At 43.2% G+C, this 20,319-nt stretch overlaps 1 protein-coding gene across 9 annotated transcripts in view; it reads right to left on the bottom strand.

The window, feature by feature from the left end:
- Positions 1-2,409: 2,409 nt before the first annotated feature.
- The window catches only part of FHIT (fragile histidine triad diadenosine triphosphatase), a 631,319-nt gene continuing 613,409 nt past the window's right edge, over positions 2,410-20,319 (bottom strand). For 4 of the 9 annotated variants that reach the window (XM_075432963.1, XM_075432960.1, XM_075432961.1 and 1 more), the window contains 2 exons: positions 13,799-13,902; positions 2,413-3,186 (listed from right to left, as the gene is read on the bottom strand). In XM_075432963.1, the coding sequence (XP_075289078.1) occupies positions 3,126-3,186; positions 13,799-13,902 (165 nt within the window). In that variant the 3' untranslated portion in view covers positions 2,413-3,125. Of the gene's footprint in view, positions 3,187-3,209; positions 6,239-13,798; positions 13,903-20,319 lie in introns of those variants that run through there. The other 5 variants (XM_075432964.1, XM_075432965.1, XM_075432967.1 and 2 more) reach the window with 4 other exon arrangements.

The following is a 20,319-nucleotide window of genomic DNA, read 5'->3' as shown; positions in this document are numbered from 1 at the left end:
AAAAATTTTGTAGGTTAGGTAAGTCAAGAGCTTACTCTTGGAAAACTTCAGCCTGTTGTCTGGGAGCTGCAGTGAGGCTGCATCTAATATTCAAGCGCAGGAAGAAAAGGGAAGGCTCCTTTTAAGTCTCATTAGAGATGGCAAAAAGATACAAAAAGACCAACAACTTTTTACACTTGTAAAAATACCCCTAGTAGATTCATATTTTTTAAACTTCAGTAGAAAAGCTCTGTAACTACAGCAAGGCATTAGTTTCCTATGACTAGCTACCTTTTTTTCTATAGCCTCTGGCATTAAAGCTCTCAGTGAAAAGACACTTTAGAGCTAGTTCAGGCAGTTCATTTTCTGTCAATCAACTCTCAAACTGGAAGTATAAAGGCAGTAACATGACAAGATTTCTATTTTAATATCTTTACTCTTGATAAGATAATCCTAGAGGAACCGTGGTGATCAAATATTTACAGGCAGCGCTCACTGGCACAGTCTATTGTAAAATTAAATACACAAAATTATGTGGGGATAATGTTAATGTTGTGATATGAGGACAAAAGGCAGCACGCTTGAAATGAAGGTTGACTCTTCTTAATATATCCTCCTCTGTGGCAGGGACTGGCACTGCCGGTGCAGAGAACAGAAGAGCAGCTTTCTTTTCACATTTTGTGACCTTTCTCTGCTTTTCAATAGCTTGTTTGTTATTTAAACCTATTTGCGTACTTAATGATCTTGATTTTTCAAGTATGTATTTGCATGTGCGTACCCTGTGTGCCTCTCCGTGATGCTCTAAATGACTCAGAACGCCTTGGAGAGAGCAGTGTTTTGTGCTGAGCTGCCCCCTTGCCCCACTGTGAGCCTGGGTTTGGTCCCAGCCCCGGTTTGGGCTCCCTGGGAAGGGCCAGCGCTGCAAGAGGCCTTGCAGAGCGGGGTGACGCAGGTTGGGGGTACATGTGGGGTCTTTGCCAACTCGCTGCATGGGTCAGAGCGAGTGCTTACCTCTGGGGAGCTCTTCCTATGCAGCCTGCAGCTGTGCACGTGCCCCCAGACAGACAGAAGTGTCCAAATCCCGGGTTTTACAGACAATGAGACCCCCAGTAAATGCATGCAGGGAGAAACCCTTGTAAAGTGGATTTTTCTTGCCTTTCTCTCTGTGCATCCCTGGGGTGCGGAGGTGGGATACACGGTGACCTGCCACCCCCATCCCTGCCCAGACTGTCTCGAAGGAGCATTGGCAGCCCCACGACGCACCGAGGCCCCTCTGCCACTGCTTTCTAATGCCGCTTGGCTGGGGTGCAGCCGGAGCCCAGAGAAAATGAAGCGCTGATTTAGGCTGAAAGGCCAGCGCTAGCTAATATGGGAAATTACTCCAGCAATCATCACTCTTTTCCTATCACTATGGTGACAAAAGAAATGACAAAAGCCTGAGTGGAAGGAGATAGGGTGACACAAGTAAAGAGGGACAGAGCAAACTCGGCAGCTGTGGCTGGGTTAGGAGCAGGCAGGGCTGCGCTCAAACACCTCTCACCGACGGATGCTGTTGTGTCCCACCGGTGCATACGGTGATTTGCACAGTGAAACGAGTACTAAGCCCACGTAATGCCAAGTGCCACAGTCAGTGCAGCCACCGCAGACCTAAAATAAATAATAATCCTGGTCATATAATGCTTTCACGCCCAGCTTTAATCTAATGCACTAACCATCGATTTTTGCACCTCCTGCCTCAGCAGCACTTGTTATTTGCTGCCTGCCTTAAGGATAGGGTCTGCAGCCAGCCTGGCCTCCTCCCCACATTTCAGCTCCAAGCATCGGAGGACAAGCAAGAAAGTCTGCTCTCTCCAGCCAAAGAAATGATCACCTGTGCCTGAGAAACACACATCCAGAAGGAAGGTGAAAGCACAGGGGCGATGTGCTTGGAGTCCACCCAGGACCGAAGGGACCAGCTGAAGGCAGGCCAGCGACTAGCTGCTCAGCCCCTTGCGTCCGCAGGGCTGTTGGCTGAGCTTACCTCGAGGTCCACCTACCATCTCCCCATGAACAGAGACATGGTCGGCAGCTCCCAGATGCCGAAACAGCAGGTTTTTGAGCTGTTCAAGGAGGAGAGCATCTTGAAGAAACTTCAAAGAAGAAACTGAGCAGTGGCAGCAAAAAGTGCAGGTCCAAGGACAACTTGCCCAGGAGTCCCAGGTGGAGAAGGTGCCAACAGGTTGGTGCCCATCCTGCAGCGAGACTCCTAGGCCTGGGGGCCAGCAGGAAGTCACCAGCACACTGAACAGCATCCAATGACTTTGCCACTTTAAGCAGAATTTTTATTTTCTCGGTGTCACCTTCTAAAAAATGGGGGGGGGGGGGGGGGGGGGGGGGAGAGGGGAGGGAAGGAAACAGGGTGGGGTGCTGGAGGGAAGCAGTGGAGAAAATCTTCATCCTGAAATTCCTAGCCAAACATCCCCCTTCCCCACCAAATTGTTTTTTTTTTCAAGAAGGAAAGCTGTATTTTCCAGCCAGCTCTATTTATGAGTGATTGTGCAGAGCTCTGCTAATGGGCTATGCCAAGCTGTGGTCACCCTACAGAGCTATTGGCAGGAGAGGTGGCAAGTTGGAGAGGACTACAAGGGAACTCTGCATGATATTTTTTGATGAGCTGATTATTCAGAAATTTCACAGGAGCTGAAATACATCACTCTGTTCTGAAATTCACAGCCTTGCCAACACACAGGACAGCTTACATGAGCAACAGCATTTGCTCCTTCAGAGCGCTGCTGGCCTGTACGTTCAGAACCAGATGCAGGAATGGGACAAGGCTTTTCAGCAGCCATCGACCACAGTGACAGCAAGAGATGGGGAGTGGGTAGGAGGACACAGAAAGCTGAGATAGAAATGATTTAGGTACTTTCATGGCTGTCAGTATGTATGTATTTGGGCTTGAATATTTTTCATTAGCTCCATGGGTACCGGAGCATTCTGATTTTTATTGCTTTACTGCTAGGGTGTGAGATCGCCCCCAGATCCCACATGTATTCAGGTATTTTTATTTCAGGTGATGCTCAGTCCCCAGTCACATTTCAGGGTGCTGTCACAAGCCAGGAGCTGACCTTGACTCCCCCCATCACAGCCAGGAGCCTCAGCGTTCGATGTCATCCGGAGTCTGCAGCCAAGTCAGGCTCCCACAGAGACCAAGCAGTCATTTTCCCCCCTCTGCAACATTAATTAAGAACAAAACACCATGTTATTTGAGCACAGGATCAAATGAAAGCCTGATACCTGGGAGGTGGGGCGCGTGTGTGCTGGGGGAGGTTAGAAGCAGCACGGAGCCAATTTCTGAAATGGTGCACAAAGACTTCAAGGAGCCAACGTGGCACGTCCCCAGCCCATCGATCTGTCAACACACAGGCCCCTTTGAGCTACCTGGGGTGGCACTGGCTGTCCCGTGGAGGACCAGGGGCCAGTGCATCTGCATCTGGAGCAAGCATGATACTGAACTGCTGAAAAGCAATTCAAAAATTATCCTCATGCTATACCCACAGCCTTCGGTGAAAGCACTGTAGAATACCTGCCTGCCTTAGTGCAAGCAGATTTGCTGCAGATCAGTTAGCCATCTAAGTGGACTTTTTGCAGAAAGAAACAGAACTGCAGTCAGATGAGCACACTGGAAAACCAAGCAGGAATGTGCAGAAGCCAGGTGCCTGAGACCTTGCACAGCACAACACAGACCCATGCTGCTGCCGCGCCAAAGCCGTCAGCCCCAACGGCCCCAGCCACGCAACAGCAAGCACAGTTAGCTCTGTCCCATTATGACACCGCCCCAATGGGACAACTCCATTTGCACCATGTCCATCTGAGCCCCTGGGCAGGCAGTTTTTCCTGTGTTTTCTCCTTTCGGTGGGGGAGTTCAGCATGCTGCAGCATCTCCCTGCGCAAAGACAAGCCCTGGGTGTGACCCCAGCGAGGGCAAGCGATTGAGGTTGGAAAGGACAAAGTTGGTTACAAAGACCATCAATGCCTCCAGCACAGCAGATCCTTGCATTTCCAGTAACTGCATCTTTGTATGCAGTGCCCTGCCTGTGGAAAATTAAGTCTATAGGAAGTACATGAATGATCCAGACACCATCCTCAAGGCTCAGGTCTTAAAAACCGAGCGCGTTTACTCCACATACTGCTGCAGGATGTCATGTACTTCATGATCTGCCTTTTCTAATCTCTCCTTATCTCTCACTCCAATCCTTTCCCACGTTCCTCATCTATTGCAAATTCCCTTTTCAAGCTGGAGCAAAGCACATAAATATTTTCATGCTGCATAAATAGGTTGTTTTGTGCATAATGCCACAGGAAGCTTTTTTTTAAAAGCAGGACCTTTAGTGCTGTGATAACAGCCTCCTCATTTACACAAATGAAATCCTCCATACAGCTCAGCACTCATCTGCTCAGCAGCCCCCATGCAAAATGGTTGGCACAGTGCCTGCTCATCACAGGCTACAGAATTAATACAGAATGTTCCATACTTAATAGGAAGCCATTAAGCATCAGGTCTGAAAATACCTTGCAAATGTAACTGATACTCAGGTTTTCCTTTTAGCACTTCCCCCGCAGCACAACCGTTGTCTTCCTTCTATGTGAAATCACAGCTACTAAATATTAAAGTGCAAAAGGACAACCCTTTGTGTTGGCCCATTTACCAGCATCTTTGAACATCCTCACTACTCACCCTTTCTTCTCTGTCACTTTTTGCCCCCTGATCTTAATTTCCTGTTTATTCAGACCTTGTTCAGGGTCTAAAAAGTGCAGACACCATCTAAATGTACTTTTCATTACTCTGCATGGAAAAAGAAATAGCATTACTATCTCTACAGTTTTTAAAAGGGTTAATGGAAGATACTGGTGGTCACGTTGGGTCATGGTAAATCTTTGAATCAAACTGGCTTTTCAGGAGCAATATTTTAACAGCACCACAATAAAACCTGGAATCAAACATCAGTGATTTTGCTCTTGTGCTGCTATTTATGTTTGACCAGCACAAAGACTTCAAACCAATGGACTGAATTCCTCTGCAGCATATAGCAGAGAGACTTAGGGAAAATTATATGCGTTCACTGTGCATTTTCATACTTCTCAGGTCAGGTTGCAACCCTTTAGTACAGACTATTTTGGAGCGTTCTTATTTGTTCCAGACAGTGACCACACTGTGCTGCTAAGCGCCGCCAGGCTCTGGTTTAGACCTGATCCTGACCTCCTCAAGCCTTCATGTAGTTGCTGCACGCTACAGCACTGCTTCAGCGTGGATCTTAATGAAAGACTTGGTGCATTTTAGTTTCCATCCTGAGTTCACAGGACACAGAGAGCTTCATTTGTCACTTCCCTGCAATTCAAGAGCAAGATTCTGGGTGCTATTTTCATATGTATCTTGCAGACTCATTTCTTCTCTCTTCCATCTGTTGTTTGCTAACATGTAATAAAGAGAAACAAGTCAATCAACAACTAACCCATGGCAGGTTTCTTCTTGCGTGGGGCTCTGAGCAGGGAGCGTTCCACACTGGTGGTTCCCTCTCATGCTGCTTGCTGCTGCAAATCGACATTTGTGCTAGTCGAACCCTAACATGATTACTATTCCATATAGCAGCTTTACATATTCATTGATTTGCAGAAGTGTTTTGTATCACCTTGAGCTCCAGAAGCATTGCAACAATGCATTAAAATGAAGAGAGGAAGGAAAGATCATACGAAGGGTTGTATTTCTTATACTACCTTACCTGACAAAACTCTAGCTCTCCAAGTTTATCTTGGCCAGTCTGTAACAAAGCCTTGGTTTTTATGAACTGTCATACTGCTAAAAGATCTAATTTTTCTATGATGTAATAGCCCACATACAGTAACTGAATCTCAAAAAGCACAATATGGAGTAAACACTTTGTAATGTACCTAAACACAGTAGCTACCTTATTTTGTTAGCATTTTATTTCAATTTAGGCCAAGGGACAATCTAAAAAGATTCATTCCCAAGTACACAATTCAGAAAAATATGAGTTACTACTCAGAGCAATATTTTGAATCAGAGCTGTTAGTTGCCTTAGCTGAAATTCAAGCCTGGTGATATCCAAAGGTCTAACAAAATTTTTCATGGAAGAATCCCGTGTTTGTAGAATGTAATAAAATTGTTCAACTGCAGCTCCATGGCCACTAAGAACTGGAGAATGAAGCCTTTCTTTCTGGGGAGTTTCTTATGTCACAGGATGTTTTTCAAACATTTCATCACCTGAGAAATAACAAACATAACAAACATAACAGATAGTTACACATAATAGTATCTTTGATCTTCATTAGTATGAAAAAATGTAACACTGTTTACTGCTAACAAGTTAGATGCTCATTAGTCTGTACCAACAGGAAACACAGACAGCAATAGGCAAAAGAAAACGTTCAGTGTCAAATCCACACACAGCACATTTCAGCTCCTATTATAGCCTGTGTGACAGAGAAAGGAGAAAATCCTTGCACACAGCTATTTTAAAATTATGTACCAGAGCAAGAAAGAGGAGTATTTGTTTGATTCATTATCTACTTGTTCCATAAAGTTCCCAATAATATGAATGTCTGCCTTTCACATTGTGCTTTTCGTTCCTAACTCACAACGCATGCTCCAAAGGGGGTCAGGAATGATTTTACAAAAAACAAACATGAAGTGAAGCCACCTCTCTGACGTCCGTGAGTAAGACGACACAGTCCCCAGCTCTGTTGACCGCTAGTCATAGGAAGAAAGGATTACAAAGGGCATCTTGTGTCATCAAATCCAGCTTCTTACTCTCCAAATCAATTTTGCTATAATCATCTCATGCAAGAGTCTTTGGGGCTCATGATCGCTTATGTAAGCTCCCACAAATGCTCTTTATAAATCATCATCTCTCATATCCTCATCCATCCTGACTCTGCAGTGGGACTCTGCCTAATGCCAAGGTAAAACACACCAGTGACTTGGCACCATCACCCTGAAAATGCCCCCAGTCTCAGATACTGGAGAGTGAATGGGGTATTTCTTCCCATGTCTGCTCCAATTTTATTCATGTCTTGGCTGTCCATCCTAGTAAAAGACCTGTAATAGGTGCCATGACAGACCTGGAAGGTGTTCCCGAAGCAGAGAAATAGAAATGTTGAGAGCCTGCCAACAGCAGCTGACTGCAGCTGTGAAAACCGCATGCAAAATCCCTGCACAAACTCATGGCACAACTGTTAACTGTAGCATTCACTGGAGGCTCGCAGCAGCCCTAGACACTAACACAAACAGGGCATTTGGGTCTATCTCCGCACGTACCTGTCCTTTCGTGCAGAGACTGACATCCTGGCAAACAACAGACCCTCAAGTACACTCAGCCCAATGTATTTCCAATGTCCACCATCCCCCCCTTTTTCAGATAACTACTACTGGCGGAGTTATTAATGCCTTTCCACCTATACAGCCTAGATACCAAAACTCACACAAAGGCAGCTTTTAAGTTTTGAGGTCACGTTCGAGTTGCTGGTTAGAGCGTCTCTCTGGGCAGTTCTATTATGCAGCAGCTACAGCAATAGGATAACTGGATACAAACCTTTGCTAATAATTGAGCATGAAGTGGGCTTTTTGTTTGGTATCTTCAGTTTTGTACCTTCACTTCAGAACATGTTTAGAGCTGGCTTCAATGCTCAGAAAATTATTTCAGCTTATTAAACACAAAGCTGTTACCCAACTGCTAGACAAGGGCATGGCCCCCGAACTTGTTTCCCGGGGCCGTGCACACAAGGCTTGGATCCTTGCTGCTGTTGCTGCTGCAACTCCCCAGCCACCCACTTCTTTGTTTGATTGTCTTTTCTCACTGAAACATATGTTTTCCCTTTTGATGGCATTTTGAGCAACAGTTTCCATTGTATGCCCCTCTTGACTTGACAGTTTGATGGCAGCCTATAAATTACTTGGCACATGTTTTGTGAATCTGCTTGAAGGAGGGTCTGGCTGCCTAGTAAGTTTGCAGCTTTGGGGGCAAGAGATTAGCACCATTTTAGCACAGCTTTGGGTATAAAAGTACTTGAGCACATCTGATGTCATCCTTATTTGAAGCTCAGCATTGTCCTGTACCTCGACTCTTTTATCCCAGGTCCTGGGACACAATGCCCATCAGTTATGTTCGGTGTTCCCCATTTTCCTCTCATACAACGTGACACACACAAAGCTTAATGATGAATCAAGAATGAATCAGACTGAATATACTTGGTATTTGACAGACAGCCCAGGTAAGCATTCAGGCCGCTAGATGTGCAAGTTAAGAGAACAGCTGGCCCTCTGACAGCTTTCTTTGCTAACAGTAACACATTTGGTGCTTTGCCTTTATGCGGTACAATCTTGTCTGTGTCTCTGGCCATAACGTTTCTACTGTAGCTATAATTACAGGATCCAAGCAGTGCTGCATGGAATTCATGTACTCCTTACAGTTGAATTAAATGGCCTCCTATAGGGAAATGGAAGTCCAGAGAATGAGGTGTATAGCTTTCAGCACAGCACTACTTACAGCCTCAAAACAGAGTCCTGGAATAGGTGTGAGGGGAACATTATGTTTATGCTGGCCTCCTACAAGAGGAAGACGTCTCACTCATAACCATAGTTAACTCTATTCCAGCTTTGTTTTCATGAGAATAACGATATGCTCCGACCAGAAAAACAATCAGCCTTGGTGCTGAGGCTGCTGTGCATTAGCACACCACATTTATTTGGGGAAGCCTTTTGCCTTGAGCCTGCTAGGGTGGGTATGACTGCTGCACACAGTCACTGCACCACTTCTGGCTGTTTATATCTGCCCTCAAAGAGATAATTTAACTCTTGTGCATAAACCTTCTCCCTGCTGCAGAGGTGGCGGCTCTGGGTGTTTTAAACTTCAAAAATACCAGCAAGGGCCAGATTATGTTTGTCTGCTGGAGTTCTATTAACTTTCCTTGCATTCCACTGAAATAACAAAAAGATTACTTTACATGTACTTACTGCAGAAAAAAGAGAATTTTGGGTGAAAAAGCATAGAGCCTATGATCTGATCCATCTTCTATTTCCAAGTACTTAAAGCATAATGCCATACTGAAATGCACACTTGGAGTGCTGCATTCTCTTCTCCTGACAGATTGTTATGATATTTTCCAAGGTGACCTTCATAAAACATGTTTCTTTTGAAGCTTATATTTCACTCTCAGGTCATAATAGTCTCACACAGACAAGCAAACCATCAGCTCCTGCTTTCTAATTAATGGTTCTTGGAGGCTTCTGAGTGGGGGATATAATTAGTAGCACTTCAGTCTGGAGTGCAGAGAAATCTATAGCTGATTACTAGGATGTGTATTTACTTAGGGATTATATGCAAACAGCTCCTAAGTGCAGCCATAAACAGCTCTCTGGGAAGTCCCTAGTACCAGGCACCACTTTCAGTCTAATTCCAGTGTAAGCACTCAAAGAATTGCTCTGCTTATAAAGTGAGGCTTCAAAATTGCAGCGTCCCTGACCACTGTACCCCTTTTCCCCGCTCCCATTCCCCATACTAGCGTTCACAGCACGCTGTATATTCTATGACTGCATGGTGATTCTGCTTGCCAACAGGCTGCCTACAGTGGAGGAGCATCTATTGCAAGAAATATCCCTGGCCATGTCTGTGTTGACACTGTGGCACCTGCCCAGGAGACAACCTGCTCTGTGGTCCATACTGCCCAAGGACAGCATCTCCTGGAACCGACTCACTGTATTCTCACTGCATGCCATGTGTCCAAGATCCACTCTGTGGATCCACTTTGAGGCACAACTTTTTTTTTGTGGTTGTATTCAGTTTAAAGTACCAGAAATAACGGAAGGGCTTTTCTTGCAGTAAAGCAACCAAAGGGTGTTGCGAGCCATCTTATCATCCTTGCCTAAATTTAAGGAAAGTGATGGGATTGCTCTGGTGCTCACTCTCATGCATGCAGCATGGATTGTCAAAGGTGCGGGAGCAAAACCAAATGCAAGCCAAATCGCCAGCTTAAATTCTCTCTGGTCAGCTGCTGCTTACAGTGGTAATTTCCCTGCTGAAGTCAACAGAACAGCATCTTTTCACACATGCTGAGATCTTGGTGCAGAAGAGGCAGCTGTGAGGCAGGATAAGTGCTCTCAAAGGATGAGACTGTCTCTCTTTCACACTGGGGCAAGAAAAATAATAAAATTCATATTCTCTGACAAAGTTGAAAAAACTATATTCTCCAGAAACATTGCCAGACTGGGGATGAAGGGGAGAATTGACACCAGAAATCCTGAATGACTGTGCAGCCCGCATTATTTGGAGAAATTTTTAAATGAATTTTGCATATTGAATGACACAAAATATTCAGATAGTTAAGCAATTAAAAGCTATCGAATATTTGTAACTCAAAAAGCACTAGGCAACAGAATATCACTGTCAACCCCTTTATGCAAAGGGACATTTTGACACAGTACTTCAGACTGACTACTTTTCTAATGGCGTAAAAGTATTACTTCAGTTATGCATAAAATAGGAAAACTTCTACTAAAAATTGTGCAGCCTGGTTCTTTCTTCAGAAACAGGAACACAGAGCATAACTGTCTTTGAAGAGAGATATTTATCATATACTATCTGAAGGTTAGTAACTCTTTTAATCTTTAGCCTTTTTCTGGCATGTGAAATTTAAAATGCACAGAACAGACTAACAAAATACTTACCCAGCTGTAGATAGTAAGAAACTTTAAAAGGTGCATCTGAAAATAAGCTTGGAGATTAAGATGTTGCATCAAATCTTGCTCTTTGGGCAAAGACTCTTTCCCCGTAGATCCACCTCAAAGAGTGACCAGTTATCAAACACAGCTGACCGTATGACAGCCAACACTGAATGAGGAATGTCTCCTAAAGAGGTCAAATCTTGGTGCTACTAATCAAGAGAATGACTAACTCTGGCAATTATGTATTAAATATCCTTTCCACAGAAAGTTTCCTCCCTGTTCTTGTCCTCTTTGAGAGCCAAATGAAGTTCTGCTGAACTTCAGCTCTGCAAACACAGCACCATGAGCAGCCCTGTGGAGCCCACACATGCTTGTAGTGTTCAAGAAGTGACAAGTCCTTCTAATGAGATGGGATACAGTGGCACAGGGACATGCAAAGAAAGACCAGCAACATGTGAAAAACACAAATTCACTCACTGATTTCAGTTTCATCTGCTCTAGGCAATTGTACACACAAATAAGTTATTTTCAGACAAGTATTTTCTTAAGGGTGTAAACTTGGTAAGGCTAAGTGGGGCTCATTTCTTTAAACAAGTGGCTTGATCTTTCTGATGATCTGGGGCTGGGGACTGGTGTAGAAGCACCTAGCTGTGGCCACCCAACCAGACAAGAGGAATCAGCACCAGCAAATGTAATTGGAAAAGAATCAAGAACTTCTTCCTTTCTTCAAGTATTTCTTAGGAAAAAGAAAAGTCACCTGCAAGTCCTTCTTGATCAGCTAGTCTATAAATACAGGTAAAAGGTGCTACTGTACCCAGTCAAATCCTATAGGAGTTGTGACACTTGGTGAAGGACTTGTGATAAATGTCAGGGTAGCTGGGAAAGCCCTGAAACACAGCTCACTCTGTCCAGGCTAATCTAGCTGAGCTTCTTTGAACAAAACACTTATACAGAAAAATAATGCATGAGGCCTTAAAAAATGCCATTTGTTGGCTCCAGAACACTCACATTCAGCTCTTTCTGACTTTCCCTGTGCTGCATGAAAAGCTCAAGTCAAACAGCAGCCAGGTAAACTTATAAATGGCAAAATAAATCCTTTGTAGGTGAAAAACAAAAATAGCTTCGAAGAAGGATGCATATAACCTTGTTAATTTGCCAAAAGTTTTCAATCTTCGTCACTTGAGAAGCAAGGTTAAAAGAGTAGATGAAGGCTGAGAAATTCAGAAGGTGCTCAGATATACCTTTATCTCAGGTCCAGAGCCTTAAACCTCAGAAGCAAAACAATGTCAGGGAGAAGAGATTGACAGTGACGCCTTGTGTTGGGAATCAAAGGTTGGAAGGACTGTCTGTACAAGGCAAAATACTCTCATGATAAAGATGCCAGTAGGATTTAATTTACCAGTCTGTTCTAGGAAAGGTAATGACCTTAATATCATAGAGAACTTATCAAGAGGTCATCCATGCAGATACATGCTGATTTATTTTCATAATAAATGGAAATAGAAGTCCAGCCACATGAATTTGCTTGCAGGAATGAATTTATACCATCAATCCAGCTCTGTGTTCAGTATCAGAAGTACCTAAGAACATTTTATTGATATGTGGGGACGTAATTCCAACCCCTTTGAGAATCTCTGCAGGAAGATATTTCAAATTCATTTCTAACCAGACAAAAAAACCCCTCCAAAAACGTACCAAAATATATAATGGGGAACAACATCACAGTGGACTAGGGATGGGAAATTTTGTCTTAAGTACTGTTCATTTGCTGCCATGCCATAGATGAAGTGCTACATAATGCCTCTGCTAGTAAGTGCTTACACATGCATTACCTAAGGATATGCTCTTTCTGGCTGAGTAATTAATTTCTGAGAAGCCTGTTTCTGAGAAGGTGAAAAGTGAAACCCTGGCTGTGTAGTCCAGACCCTGCTGCTCCAAACCCTGGAGGTCCATAGGTACCCAACTAGGTCCCAGATGCTGAGGACCAGCTTCCTCCATAGATGGGAATTACACAGCTTTCTCTATACCCATCCACAGAATTGTTGGCACAGCTAATTTGACTGTAGAAGCTGATGTTTTTTGTGCAGACAAGAGTGTGGTCATCATGCAAGTAAAAATGGAAAGGAAAGAGCCTGATGAACCAGCCCAAACGGAGACGACAGAATGGCATGGGAGACAGAGCTGCCACGTAAGTGTGCCATGCGCACGCTGTGTAGTTTAGCTCAAGATGTCTCAAGTGGGCAGCAAGCAGTGAGTCACAGGCAGAGAGGAGGGATATTTATGGGATTTCAGTTCTTTGGAGGAAAAAGTATGAAACAGTCAGAAATGACAGAGAAATGAGAGTGCTGGATGATGGCAAACAGCATATGGGGAACAGGGGAGAGGGAGCTTTTGGCATCACTGCTGCAGCGTACATCCTAGTGTAACTCGTTGATCCCCGGGGGCCAGTTCATTTCTATGGGAAGAATCTGGCTTCTGGGACAAAATAAAAAAAATCTCAATTTCTAGAGCACCAATGCTAGTGCTTGCCAAATGTTTTCTCTTTTCTGTTCCTCCCAGCAAATCTTTTCTCTTTTAGGGCCAGTGGAAAATTTACCAGAATGGGCAGTTTTCCAGCAGGCTTAATTTTGAAAGTTGACCTGATCAGATGACTAAAGATTTGCCAAATGAAAATAGCATTTTCTTACCCACTCTACAGTCTGAACTCTGCTGGGATTTTGTACGTCTAGATGCATATGCATATCTGGGTGTACACATACACCACAATTTTTAACTCATCGTAGAGGTACCAAGGCTATTTTCTGTTCCAAAAACACAGGGAGGATGTGTTAGACATTCCTCTTCAGTAATTGCTGATGATTTCTTGATACGTTATATTTTGCTGTCTGAAAACTAAATGCTCTAGGATGATGCCGATTTGTTCAAGAAGGAGGGTGTTATTTCAGCCACTGTTGGAGTGCTGTGTGCTTTTGGAAACAACACAAACCTAAGAGCTTTCATTTCTTTTGTTCCATTCTACATATCCTCCCCTCTGTCCTCAGGAAGCCTATGGAGGACTGAACAGTTTTGGGTGTTGCAGGAGTAAGTTAATGTGTAAATCCTTACCTTTGATTTTCCTGAAAATACTTCTTCAGAATTGCTGCTTCAGCTGCCATTTCTTCTTCTGTCCTCCACTTGTCAGAGGAATCCTCTTTGTCATGTTTTTGTAACTTTTTTGAGGGAGGAAGAAGAAAAAAACCTGTTGATTACTTTTTTTCCAGTTTTATTGTCAAATTCAGGGCATATCTGTGTGCAGCTGATCCAACTATTCCAGGTGCCTGCAGGATGGAGGGACCTGCTGATAAAGAGATGAAGGGTGAAGGCTACTGGTTTAGAGTGGTGACAGTAGCTAACTGGCTCTGATCAATTTATGATGATAACACAAGGTGCCAGGGTGATTAATAGGCAGTGACAGAGTTCACCTTTGTGAGTTGATGGCCGTATACCTTGAGAGTCTTTGATGCAAACCTGGTAGGTACTAGGATAACAAACACACTCAGGTATTTTGAAGTGCCCGTTACATCCGCAGAGTGAGCAGGACAGAAGCTGCCTGGACACCTTGTCAGTAATTCAGGTAAAATTTTTGTCTCTGGCTTTTCCTCTGCCCATGGGGCCACCTTTCCCATCAAAGTCTATTGTGATAACAAGGCCCTGTTGCTGTTGTTTCCCACTGGCAGTTTATACCAGTAGTTTTCAGAAGAGATACATTCCCTCCCTGCATGCAAGTTATTAGACCTTCCTTGCCCTTGATGAAAGTGAGACACATGCCTAACCTAGAAACAAAACCTATTCTTTTCAACACAACTATATTTCATTGGTGATTCAGCGGGGAAAAAGATCAGAAGTATGTGAAACTAATTTTTGCATCTAGTTTGCATAATATGCCCACAAAAATAAGTTCTAGCCCGTTTGCAGTAAGTATTAAGCGATATTATCCCAGACGTGAAGATTTCACATACATCCTTTGCTCTCCAGAAGAGGGGAGAAGCTGATGTTTCTGCTGCTCTCGAGAAGGAGGACGTTCTATTTTATGGTAAGTATAATGTGCCAGCACTGGAGTGACTATTTGTCCACATGTCCCCTCAAAGAATGCCTGCCACTCAAATGAAGGCTATATTCACAACAGAATGCAGAAACATTTGAATCAGCCACTGAAGAACTGAGATTTTCAGTGTGTCTGTAGGTACAGAGCACGGCACAGATTTTATTAACAGCATCAGTGCTTCTGAGGAACATTATAACACCAACTTTTTGTTAATGTCACAAAGTTGGAAACTAATGAATTTACACTTTTTATTCCTGGACAAATTTTAGTATGGAAGATGAAACCATGAAAAACAAAGATGACGCAATATTGAACCTGCCAAGCAAACTGCATTACTGCATATGGCACGTTTAGCAATAAACTAGGATTGTTAGCATATATCCAACTCACAAATACTTTTATTTGCACTGTGTTTCTCCTCCTCTGAATTTTGCTGCCAGCTATAGTCCTATGTAGTTCTACATTCCGCAGCACAGATTTCTTCCTGCTCAGCAGATCAAGCTGCATTAGAAAGCTATTTCTTTTCATGCCAATACAATACAGTAGCTGTAGGCAAATTAAAGCATATTACTGTTTGACTAGTAGAGGACTAATCTTCATTGTTACATTAGCTCTAGGTATGTTATAAATCCATCTTGTAATAATGCCACAGTGTTATGGAGAAAGATTTAAAAGCTAGGAACAGGTACAGTGTATATACACTGTCACATACGTCCTTTGTGTCCACGTGCCTGCTCTTACCCGCTGTACAAGCCTATATGACATATAGGTACCACAGCTGAACTGGCAATGAGAGGGAGTTATAGGAAACAGCATACATCATCCTGTACTTTTCATGGACTGTGAGCGCTTACACTTCACAAGAGGATGCACCAGGATGAGCCAAGTGCTGGTAAATCAATTGTCTGTCTGAGGTGTGAGCTGTTTTTCTCAAAAAGCAATGTCTTGCTCATTAGACCTGGCATCAGTAGGAGATACAGCAGGCAACAGCTAGAAGGCAGGGGAGGGCAGCCCCTGTTCCTCAAGGTCTCCTTGTTTAACCTGCAAGAAGTGCTTTTAGCGATGTGATTTGGCTGCTGTTCTCCCCTGCCTCTCCTCTCTCCTGTGTCTGTGCAACCCAGGTGAGATCTGACTCTAGGAGAAGACTAGTAAAGTGAGGACTTGACTTACAGTTTTTACTTTTATTTTCCCTGCTCAAAGAAACTGAAGTGAACAGTAATAAGGAGGCATATCCTGAAATGGCTGTTGATGTTGTCTAACTTCTCAAACCTGGTGAAGGAGAAGGTTTCTTTTGCTATATAACTGCTAACCTTTAAAAACCATCAATCTTTGACTTCAGGTTAAAACAGATATATGGGGAGTAGCAATGAATTCTGAAACTTGCCTGGAAACCCAACCTACCTTAGCATCCCTGGCTCCTTGTACGCAGCCCACAGTACCACACAGCAAGCACAAAAGCGCTCAACACAGCCTTACTGTGCTCTGCTGTGGCAGGCATTCACTGAAAAGACACATCCACATTTTGTGGACATACTGGGTAAGTTGAACAACAGACTGTGGTGTTAAATCACTGCCACAGCCAATGCATTTATTGTTCAACTGACTTATAGATGAGTATTATTTCAGAATCACAGGACTATTCTGCGTTCAAACCTCTTGCTGTGTCAGTAATTTCTGAAGTGCATAAGCAGTTATCCCAATGTCACTTAGTTCCTGATAGTATCTAACCATCACTGTAGAGATTTGGAATACCCTTCCCTGCCACCACCATCCTGCAGCTCCAGTACAAGACAAACGACATAGCTAGCCACTCTGAAGCACAACAGTTAAATTATGGATAATCTTGCTAGAGGATGCTAAACATTATGCAGGTTCAAGATCAACAGTACCAATAAATTTAAGATAAATAAATTAAGGGCTGCTGATACTACCTCTAGTTCAGAGATTCTTCATGCCACAAATTAATGGAGGCATATCTGTGCCCCTGCCTGCTTCTTCACATCTTCTCTTAGCATTTGCTAGTGATCTCTAATGGTGACAAGATATCGGGATCCTGTATGGGTTTGGTTTCAGCTAGTTATTTCATGTGTTCTTGTGCAAGGTACTTTTCAACCAGATTCAGATCTCAGTGCGACAGTCTCAGTAAGCAAGAGTTATCTTATTAAAAAGTGTGGGGTTTTTTGTTTTTTTTTTTTTTTTTGTTGTTTTTTAAAGAGACTAAGGGAGTCTCCACAGTGTTTTGGCTGAGCTAGAAAACTACTTTCAGGGAAGAACATACATATTTCAGTATTAAATTGTATTGATTCAGAATTCAGGTGGGAAACAAATGTAACAGTCGATACTTGTTTCTAAGGGATTTCTGTGCCTTGGAGTGTGTTCATAGTAACATGCAAGTCCCAACTGTGCATTTTTATCAACATTTGACATGCTATTGGAAGTTTGGATTATGCAGGGGAAGCAATGCTCTCCTGCACCTGGAGAACACTCCAAGTTTCTGGTCAAAGCAAAGGGAAAAAATACCTCTATTTTTTTTAATTCCAGCTATCCATCTGGAAAAACTAGTGATTTCCCCTTATTTTTCCCCCCGGTCAAAAAAAGCTGGAGAACTTGAGCTGACATCCTTACTCAGAGATATTCAAACACAGACCAGCTCAAAGTCTGTGATACTTTCTGTACAACAATTCTACTTCTGCAAGCTCTGTAAAAAGAAAAAAAAAAAAAAATCTTTTCCAGAGCCCCACATCATCTGCCTGACATGATTTTCTGTAAGAGACATTTTGCCCAGGTTTCCCTGTTGGAGACTGACTGATCCACATTCTCTCAAAAACACTTTCTCTGCCTTCTCCGCAGTTCCTGGGACAGGACTTCCATATTACCCAAACGCCACTCAACAACCAACATTCTTGCAAAGAGCACTTCTAGAAGAAACCACTCACATTTAGAATCCCTTCCCAAGCTAATATGGGCATTTCCAGTTGTGATAAACAAGTGCTATTTCAAGTGAGATGAAAATAGCACATGGTGAGATTACAAGAGTCACTTCTCCAGAAAACACTGAAGGGGACAGATTTTGCTCAGGGTCTTTCAGGGACATTCACCAGCTGATGGGGCCACCACCAGCTGCTTTTGAGAGCTCTGCAGGCACACTGGGCTCTCCTGACAACCACTGTTTGATGCGTAATGGAAGACTTCTTGTCTCCCCTGAAGCCCAGGTTCCACACAGATGTGGAGCAGAAGAGTGGGGAAGCACAGCCTGTCCTCAGCAATGTTATGGTAATGTCAGTTGAAGTTGGTCAAATACAAACTAAAATATACAATCCATACAATCAGTAAAAGAAAGAAGAATTAGGAAGCGATGGTGATTTTAAAAAGAAAAAGCTATAAGCTTTGGGTGAGCTTGGCAGGAACAGAGACAATGAATACCAAACTACAAGGGATGGATCCCCACGGCATTTTATACTGATATGAGCGTCATCTTCTAACTCTAACCAAATCCTTCCCTTTCAGGCTGCACCCTAGGAAGCAGCATTTCTTGGTATCTGGACAGCAATTCCAGTCGGGATCTGTCCACAAGCAGCCTTGCGTTGCTGTAGGCCAGAGTGCATACCAAGGCACAGGCAGGGCAGGTGGCAGTCTATAAAACCTTTTCCACAGAGCTCCAAGCTAGTTACCATTTTAAAACCGCTGCTGCTTTGCCTGTTTTCATAACACAAAGCTGATGCAAAAGCAGCATGTCAGACATGCTGTTCTATTGCCAAACTCAGAAAGCCCCAAATTCTCTGCAGCCAAATGCAAGCCTGTTGCTGTACTACAGGAGTGTCTCAGAAATGCAAGCATTAACAAAAAGGTAAGCAGCCAGATTAGCGTAGCTCAGATTAACTCCGAAAGGAGAGGCTAGGATGCGAGAGCATAAACATTTTTTAGACAATCTCTGTTACGCTAACTTTTTATTTTAATATTCTGGACAAGCACCAAGACACACATTAGTCAATTCTCTAATCGCAGTTGCCCAGCAAATTACACACTGTATCTGTTCAACATTCTTCAAGCAGTAAGACTCTTGTTTATAACTTAGTGCATCTTCTTGCCTTGCAGTATAAATAAATGCACTATTTCTAAGATATGCCCTTCTTCAAGCAGATCATTACTGATGTCTGACTTCTTGGGCTTCCTGATAAATTATCCTCTTCTTTCACCTCAAGCAGAAAATGCTCTTCCACCAATAATCTATGACTGTCAGTCTTGATTACTTGTAAACAGTGAAGATCTTTGAATATTTCTGCTTGTGAAAAGCATTCATTTTCTCACTCATGTCTCCCACTGTGAGATGCTGGCAGACCTGACAGTTGTGCTTTATGTTATTTTGTTAAAGTTGTTAGTGCTGCAGAATGGTCTACGTTTTTATCACTGCAATTCTTAAGGGAAACATAATATTGTTTTATAACACATTCACATTGGGGAACCTCTCCTCCTTGCCCTTTGCGGAAGAGCCCAGAATTCTCAGTGCAGAAAACTGTATGGGACCTGGGACTACGACTGGCTGTTGTTTGAATTAACATCTATATTCTGGTTTTTTTCTACTTATGGCATAACACCAGCAGAAAATCAACCCGTGTTAATATACAGCACTACACAAAAGTATAGGGGAAAAAGCTTTCATGGTAGTTAGCACTATTCTCACTGTCCATGAATATTTACTGTTGATAGTTATGAGTTTATAACCTCCAATGCATTTAACTAAAAGAAAAATCATAGTGATGGAGCTTAATTATGCCAAACTACTGCAAAATAACAAAACTCAACTGCTTCAGCAATTCTAAAATACAATATTATCAAAACCAACAGCTCACAAAAAAAACAACAAATTTTTGCCAGCAGTTTGGGTCAGATATTAGGCATTACCCAGCTGGTGGTGTTTGTTACTACCAATACACCTTAGGGATACCCAGGCATGTTTTCTGTACTTAACTCCCACACTCGAGTGAAATCTGCAGAGTGATCTTTCAGCATCAGATTAACATGTGAACCATGAAGAGGCTGAAAGTCTCATCTCTCCAGTGGCAACTCTTTTCCAGACATTGGAGACAAAACCAGTCCCAGGACTGCTACGTGTACCTCTTCCTCCCACTCCCTCACAGACCCAGAGCTGTGTGACAAACACACACACACAGAACATTCCTGCCCCTGTTCTTGCACTGCGGCAAGCAGACATGGTGGGGGCTTCACCTCGAGCATCCCACCACGGCAAAAAAAAACCTCGAGGACTGAGCTGGCTATGGCCCCTCAGCCCTTTGGTGATACTAAGGACCTCCTGGTCCTGGTAGTGGCTTTAAGCCATCTGAGCCTCCTCTTGTACTGCTGTTACATGAACTGAACTTCTGAATTGCCTCTTTTGCCCTCTTCTGCCTGGTCTTGTCGTCCTTGCTCTTTTCCTCCAATGTTTTCTTTCACTTCTCTTTATATTTAACTTATATATTCACAGTCAGACTTCAGTTCAATCCCTCCCCATAATGTAATTAAATGTGACAATTACTGCTATTAT

The sequence above is a fragment of the Opisthocomus hoazin genome, chromosome 11, assembly GCF_030867145.1.
Source record: "Opisthocomus hoazin isolate bOpiHoa1 chromosome 11, bOpiHoa1.hap1, whole genome shotgun sequence".
NCBI classification, from domain to species: domain Eukaryota; kingdom Metazoa; phylum Chordata; class Aves; order Opisthocomiformes; family Opisthocomidae; genus Opisthocomus; species Opisthocomus hoazin.
Note: the sequence above shows the minus strand (reverse complement) of the source record. Positions and strands in the feature narration are given on the sequence as shown.